Source organism: Miscanthus floridulus, chromosome 14, assembly GCF_019320115.1.
Source record: "Miscanthus floridulus cultivar M001 chromosome 14, ASM1932011v1, whole genome shotgun sequence".
Taxonomy (NCBI): Eukaryota; Viridiplantae; Streptophyta; class Magnoliopsida; order Poales; family Poaceae; genus Miscanthus; species Miscanthus floridulus.
Genome location: NC_089593.1, coordinates 8,504,251 through 8,512,244, shown reverse-complemented (window position 1 = coordinate 8,512,244; position 7,994 = coordinate 8,504,251). Strand labels below are relative to the sequence as shown.

General features: G+C 46.6%; 1 protein-coding gene across 1 annotated transcript; it reads right to left on the bottom strand.

Annotated features, from left to right (window-relative positions):
• Nucleotides 1–2,597: 2,597 nt before the first annotated feature.
• LOC136505115 (xylan O-acetyltransferase 3-like) lies at nt 2,598–7,563 on the bottom strand. Its single transcript, XM_066500213.1, has 4 exons — nt 6,827–7,563; nt 6,331–6,702; nt 6,054–6,209; nt 2,598–3,262 (listed from the first exon to the last, which is right to left on the bottom strand). Exons 1-4 carry the CDS (start codon nt 7,327–7,329, stop codon nt 2,854–2,856), a joined length of 1,440 nt encoding a protein of 479 aa, XP_066356310.1. The 5' UTR covers nt 7,330–7,563; the 3' UTR covers nt 2,598–2,853.
• Nucleotides 7,564–7,994: the final 431 nt, after the last annotated feature.

Genomic DNA, 7,994 nt, shown 5'->3' with positions numbered 1-7,994 from the left:
CTAGATCTCTAGTCGATATGACTTTATCACATTGCAGAATATATGGCATAACCAAATTGTGGCATGCCATGATAGCTAACATGGCTACTAGTTTTATTATATTTTCCCTCGGTAATTAACCTTGTAACCGATGTATTATTTGGCTAAGGATGAATATATGTTTGTAAATGACCTTATTCACTATTATCGGAATATATCATTGATAGCCTACTAATGTGGGTGATATTATCATTGGTGCAATCTATAGATGGTGCGAGTTGAAAGGAACAATGTTAAATTAAAAATACATGATATTTTTTCTCCAAAAACATGTGTATACATTTTGCCTACTCCAGTGTTAATGGAAAGTGTCCACTTTGAGTAGGTCACATGAGTATTAACAATACCTTTTTTATTTATATAAATGACGTGACGTGATATATTCTTTGACATTTTTAGGGGACACGGCTATGGTCGAAGTCCTTATAGTTAATATAAAGGAATCAACTAAATTACATTACTTTGTAAGCAGGTATTTTCTCTTTGACGCAAATCATTGCACTTGATGATAATTATTTTGTTCAAAGGTTGGATCCTGACTTCCTGAGTTGTTCACAGACAATGGTTAGGGCTCGTTTAGGGATACTTACATTCACAAGGGTGTATTCAAAAAATTACTAGAAGAAAAGAAGGGTTGAGGCTGGTTGGGCTTGCAAGCGGGCCTACAAGGCCACAACCACCAAGTGCTCAGGCCAGAGGTGAAACCAACGATTTTGATTAAGTGGCGCCGAACAAATATGATGATACATCTAAGTATGATAAATATACACATAAGTGTATGTTTCAAGAACTTTTTCAAGTGTTTTTACATGTGCAGTTAGTATTAATAACGAAAAATCATAATCTCGTGATGAAAAATAAGTGAATTGGTGATTTTATGTGCTATAAATTGAAAATTTTTAAGGGTATTAAAAACTGTTCTACAGTGTTGGGGGCCACTACTCCTGCCGGCCCCCTTGGTTCCCCCAGTGGCTGAGGCTTTACCTAGAAAAACAATTGGGCTACTGGCTTGACCTGAATTGGGCCTTGAACCCACTGATGAGCAAGAGTTGCATGAGAACAAGGAATAAATGAAGGCATTTTAGTTGCGGTAATGCTAGGACCCAGACGTCTGTCCGCGCGCGGACATCCCTGCTGCTGGACCCCGGCGTCCAAAAGGCTATCATATCCATTCGTTCCTATCCGCTCCCCTCCAGTCACCGCATCGCATCGCCGCGACCGCGCTATGTCGCGCCTCCCGCACGCCTTCCTCTCCACTGCGCCTCCCGCTGGCCTTCCTCTCCACTGCGCCTCCCGCCGGCCTTCCTCTCCACTGCGCCTCCCGCTGGCCTTCCTCTATACTGCGCCTCCTGCTGGCCTTCCTCTCCACCACCGCCGCGCCTACATCGCCGCGGCGTGCTCCCCCCATGCCCGCACAGTCGCTGTCGCCTCGCCGCGCGAGGCCGCACCCACCTGACTGCTGTTGTCGCCTCCACCGCAGGCACCGCTCGCCGAGGGCACTGCACACGCCCTACCGCCGGGGGCAGCGCAGCCGCTCACCGAGGGCCGCGCAGCCGCCTGCCCGTTGCCATCCTTGTTCTCCACCGTGACTGCATAGCCGGATCCCGCTGTGAAGTGCTCTGCCCGCCTGCTTGCCACTGAAAGCGTATGTTTCAAGTGTTTCAGATGTTTCAGAGTTATATTGCTAGCGTTTCAGATGGATGTTACATATGTTTCAATCGTTATACACGTATGTTTCAAGTGTATGTTCCAAATGTTTTATCTGGTCCAGACGTATGTTGTAAGTATTTTATCTGGATGTTGCAAAAAAACATATGTTTCAAGTGTTTTCAGGTGTTTCATACGTATGTTTACAAGCGTTTCATCTGAATGTTGCATAGTTTGCAATGGTTTTCAAATGTTTTTAAGACGTTTTCGCAAGTGTTTCATACACTTGTTTCAAGTGTTTCATTTGCCTTTTTTGTATGTTGCAACTATTATATTTTAATGTTTTAAAAGTAGATTAGGTGTTGCATATGGGATGCATGTGGGAAGAGGCTGGCGGCATGCACGACGTTTGAGGTGGTGCGAGCGATGTCCGAGGCGGCGCGGGCGAACTGCTAGTGCGCTCGCTCACGAGCCCGACACGCTAGGCGCTTGCTCTTTCCCTGTGCGGACCGGGATCGGACGCCCGGTGCAAAGCAAGTCCGTTTTAGTTGCGTAGCTTCACAACAGTTTTCATCATTTCAAGGAAAGAACACTACTCTGTTATTTACAGCTCCTTGTTGGCTGTTGCAACAGAAAACTGAAAAGGAAGGGGATCACTGACGGAAGTCTACAGGCTGAAATCAAATGGGTCTCCAAAAGAAGATACACACTCCTGCCATTGAAATGATCTTGCGCCTGTCCTATATACAGTACATAACTCACACACATAAGGGGCCCAGGTAAAACAAATAGAAAAGAGAGAACCTCTGTTTTTTATCCCCATGTTATTATATTTTCCTAAGCATTAAGAAGCAATAGGCATTTCTAAACAGAAAAAAATTGGCACATTTTATATCATCCAGCAGGGAGAAGGTTAATATATAGGTAATTCTGCCTGTGAACTAGTATATGTATATTATATAACCAGGGTGCACTTTGTACTAGATCGCTGTTGTTTCCTCAACTAATTTACACTTCAGCTGAACCATCTTACATGCTATACCATCAGTAATCAGCACACCATTTTTCTTTTTGCGCTAACCTTTACTCAATCTACCCAAAAAGAAAGAAAGAAAAATGAATAATCCTACATTCTCCAACAAAAACCAACACCCCCGCTTCTGATTCTCATTGGGGAGGAACAGGCAGGGACTGGGATGGAGGGGGTCTAAAATTAGAATGCCATGATGATTTCGAAAGAATCCTCGTGTAGAGTATTTGGTTCCACACGTCTGGCACGCCAGGAAGGCACCAGTGGATGCAGTCCGCGGACTTCTCTGGGTCTTCTTTCTGCTTAGGCGTCAGCAGCTTCCCTTGCCGGAAGGTGTACAGGCCCGTGTGGGCGTCCTTCCGGTAATCTGACATCTTTGTGATATCGATCACTGACACTGGGACCTTCTCCATGGACCTGGCCACATTGACCACTAGGTCATACAACCGCATGTCGTGGTAAAGATCCAGGGGTTGGCTGTAGTTCTGATACGGAAGCGTCTCCTTCACGCACTTGATCCCATCCGGGTTTCCCCAATTCCGTGGGCTGCTTTCACAAAAAAGTAAGCAAGTTTTAGCAAGACCAACACATAAAAAGGCATGTTAAACATTGACCTAATTTACAGCCTAAAGCAACAGAAATTAACGACATGGTGCCGGATATATGTTGACGACATCTAAACACAATTGCTTTAAAATTCACTATTCTTTTTTTTAACTGGTAAACAAATTTATCAATATAAATGTAGGAAACAAATACGATTTACAATAGATTACCGCCAAAATATGTGCAAGCCTATGGCTGTAACAAGTGAGAAAATAAACTCAATTCCCAACGTGCAGGGTGCCTGCTGCAGTGCTGCCTCTCATGTTGTTTAGTCTAGGACATGCCCATGTGGAAGCATGTGGGTCAGATTCGTGTGGATTTTTTAGCATACTAGACACTGACACTACCTTTGCAAAATAATACTGCACAGGCTATGAGGCACTCAACACTCACAGGATATCTATATTTTACTCTGTTCGCTGTTCCAGACACTGACTATGACAATAAAAATGCACAAGACTCCAAGCCTAATGAGAGACGTTACCAATTTAAACATAGCTTCTGCATCCAGATTTCGTTTAATGATGCAGCATCAATGATAACACCTCTGTTGATTTTTATTTTTTTCTTCAACACGTAAGAGAACTGCGTATCAGTGTACTACAATGAAAAATGGGGCAAGAACCCATACACCACACACACTCACATCAGTAGGTTCTTATATAACCTCTGTTGTTTTACTACTCCTGCCACTATGTTTCTGTTCAGTTTTGAGTGATATGAATTCTACAGTTCTACAAGATTCTTGGCCAGGTAGACAGGCAGGCAACATTGAAGTAGACATCTCACAGATATTTTGAATACTCCTAGTATAAGTTTTTTTCATAACACTAGTATAAGTATTGAGTGTTTCATCGGAGTATGGACCTGTAGTCTTTTTTTTCATGTATCAACCTAATACCAAAGACTCCATGGTCGCATGTTCAATTGACAATGGTACATACCAGCTGCACAATAGTTTTACCAGGGTAAAAAGGAGCTTCTATTCATATCAGAAGCAGAATAGCAGAACACAGATGAGATGACAAATATTGGACCTTGACATTCACTTTACATAATAAATACTGCAAACAGAATTTTAGAAGGCGAGGGTTTTCTATCAGGCAAGTGACCATATCAAGACTTTTTTAGGCATTAAAACAGATCAGCACCAAAGGGTGCTCACAATATCATAGCCTGTGTCTCAGGAATCAGGACAACTAGACATTCCAGTTAGATACAATGGGGCTCCTTTTTCTTTCTACACTAGAGGTTGTTTACAGGTCAAATCCTAGCTTGCAGGTTTCTTGTGATGCAACAAAAATGGCAAAGCAATCTCAGAACACCCACAACAGTGACACCCCACCCCACATAAAAAGGTACCCCTTTATTGTACCAACTGTTTCTTTTCTCATTCTATTTGAACTGGACCCTCATACAAATTTGTTGGCATCTAGGACACTCTGCACCCACAATTCACATTTTTTCCCAGCTACTATCCAACTTATGAGTATGGATTCTATTGTAATATTTTCTGCATGCTTTCCTTACTCTTGGCTTGAAACTTCGTCACTTTGAACAGCACATGAATCATACAATACCAAAACACCAGATTCCAAACCTAAGGTTTTCATTTGACTGTAATACTGATCCTTAAACCCAAGTCAGTTACTGTTTAATGTCACCAGCAGTCTATAATCTCATACCTGCTCACTGTGAACACTCAAGTGATACTCAAGGAGCCAAGGTCTACTAGTTGAAACCTGGGCTCATATAATTCAATGTGACGTGCTTGTAGGAATGTTGAATAGAAGGGACATAAGTTTGGTCTATTGTTTTGTTCCTACTTCCTAGTGGATCCTGAGCCAAGGAAACAGCTGATCCACAGAGCACATAGTTTGGTGGATTGGACAATGATGTCAGACTAGGACAAGGGGAAGATTTCTTCTCTGGAAGGTGATATCAACTTTACAAAACACTTCAATCAAGGTACGTATGGTATCAAGCCTACAGTGCCCCCCTTTTCTGATTGCAGAATGCAAATATGACAAATCATATAGAAATATAAATTGAGATCTACTAGTGAGTAGTGAGTGAAGCCCAAAAAATTGAACTATTTGGATTTTGCATCCATGCAAAAATGTTGACTAACAGACCCATAAGGCCCCGTTTAGTTCCGAATTTTTTTGGCTTTTGGCTACTGTAGCACTTTCGTTTTTATTTGGCAAAAATTGTCCAATTATGGACTATTTAGGCTTAAAAGATTCGTCTCACGATTTCTCGGCTAACTGTGTAATTAGTTTTTTTTTTTCGTCTACATTTAGTACTCCATGCATGTGCCGCAAGATTCGATGTGACGGATACTGCGCAAAATTTTTTGGTTTTTGGATGGAACTAAACGGGGCCTAAGTTAGGCCGTCACTTTCCTTGTGGGTCATGATCTAACCTAAAAGCTGAGTTCCATTATTTGGTGGAGTGGACGGTGACATTATGGTTAGCTGAATATAGAACAAGAGGAAGGTTGCTTCTCTAGAAGGCAATTTGGGCCTAACAAACCACTTGAATCAAGCCTATGTAAGGTGTCCAGTCCAATTGAACCGACAGAGGTCCACAAAGTTCAAGGTTGCATTGCAAATCACTCCTAAAGGAATTAATCAATCAAAGTCCACAGCCAACCACCATTGATTGTACCATATAGGGGGCGGGGGGGCGGTGGTTGGAAAGAAATATAAATGCAGCAACTTTCGGTCACCTGAGGTGAGGAGAAGAAATCGTCATGAAGAAGACGGACGTCCGGGCAGGATCGATGTTGTCATTGAGCCAATCTGACCACGTCTTGAACACCTGGCCATACGCCTCAATCCTGGGAACCTCGTCGTTCTCAGACCAATACTTCGAATTCGGTCTCCTGCAAAAATCCACCCAGCGAGATCTCAGAACACGATACGATCCCATTGCTTGATTGCAGAAAGCCACAGAGAAAGAAACTACGCATTCCCAGTCCAGAACCAGATGACGTAGGTGTTGACCTGACTTTGATGTCGGCGTTGTTCATCCACCAGATGTAGGTGTTGAAGATGAGGTAGTCAACATCCTTCCAGTTCTTAGCGTGGCTCTCGATCCGCTCGGGACTGATGATCCGTTCCTTGATGCTGTGGAAGTTGGGGTTGTCCGAGTTGGACTCGACGAGGAAGGGCGCCCAGTAGAACTCGAGCGTGGCGCGGTACTCCTTGGCGTAGAAGGTTTTGAAGGAGCCCCGCTTGACGATCTTCTTCCTGCCCTTGGACAGGATGGGCTGCACCAGACACACCAGCGACTCCCACTGGTTCCGGTTCAGCGAGTCCCCCACGAACATCAGCCGCTTCCCGCGCATCGCCTCCATGAATCTCCGGGCGTCGAACCTGCTTCGAATCAATCGATTGGGGGAGCAATACAACAAAAGAGTCAAATTTAGCGCAATTGCAAGCAAGATGCGAGCTCGCAATGAGGTAATTGGTGGAGATCTGGAAGAGGACGAGTCCATACGTGGGGAGGGAGCAGTCGTTGGGCTGCCATCTCCAGTACTGCCACATATCGTCGGTGCGGCCGTTGGCGAGGCAGGTGACCTGCTTGGTGAGGAAGGTGCAGTCCTTCTCCCGGTACGCCGGGACGGAGACGTTGTCGAAGACCCAGCGGCCGCGGGAGAGGTCGCAGGTGGGCGGCGGCAGCTCGAGGGGCGGCAGGCCGGAGACGTTGTAGAGGTTGGCGTCCGGGTAGAGGTAGTCGTCGATGGAGAGCTCGGCGATGGTGCGCGCGTCCTCGCCGTACATGACGAGCGCGAGGAGGAAGAAGGCGGCGGCGAGCGTGGTCACCGGGGAGCGCCGCGCCGAGGCGAGGAGGGAGCGCGCGGAGGCGGTGAGTGGGGCGAGGAGGCGAGCTGGGGCGGGGCGGGACGACGGCTTGGGGGCCGACGAGGTGGCGGTGGTGGTTGGGAGCGCGGGGTCGGAGGTGGAGGTGGAGGTGGAGGTGGGCGGCGGTGGTTTCGCCATGGCGGCCGGAGACTGCAGCTGCTTTGCTGGTGGGAAAGGGGAACGGGGTGGGTGGTGGCGGGGCGGCACCTGGCACGGGCACCCAAGGAAGGTGAAGCCCGCCCAGCCCGATGCCCCGATCCTGCCTTCCGCGGCGACGAACGCAGCTTGGATTTTTGTAGGCTTGCGGTGGGAGCAGAGCAGGCAGCTGTCGGCGTCGGTTGGGTGAGTGGGTGGGTCGCCATAGTCAAACTCACTGCGCTGCTAAAATACAGCAAGCATTTACCCAAGGTCAACGAATTTGAAGACCGCCGCGGCTCTCGCATCCCCGGTGGCCGGTGGCCGGTGCCAGATGTAGCCGCATCGACGCCCATCCAGGTACTTCCGTGGGTACGGAGCGGCGCGCGTGGAGAGACGAGCGTCATGACCGTCGCGGCGGCGCCACCGCGTGCCCGCGCGTCGCCTGCCAGGCCGCAGATGTCGTATTTGCCGAACGACGTGTCGCAGATGGGCTTGGTGCGCGTGACATTATTGGAGCGGTAATGCTACGTGCGTTAGACTGCGTTTAAGGCTTTCTCCGTAAATAATACCTAAAATATAAAACAAGTTCGATCTTTGGGTAGCGTTATAGACAAAAAGTTTAATATTTATTCGATATCTTCTCCAACAATAAGACAAAAAAATTA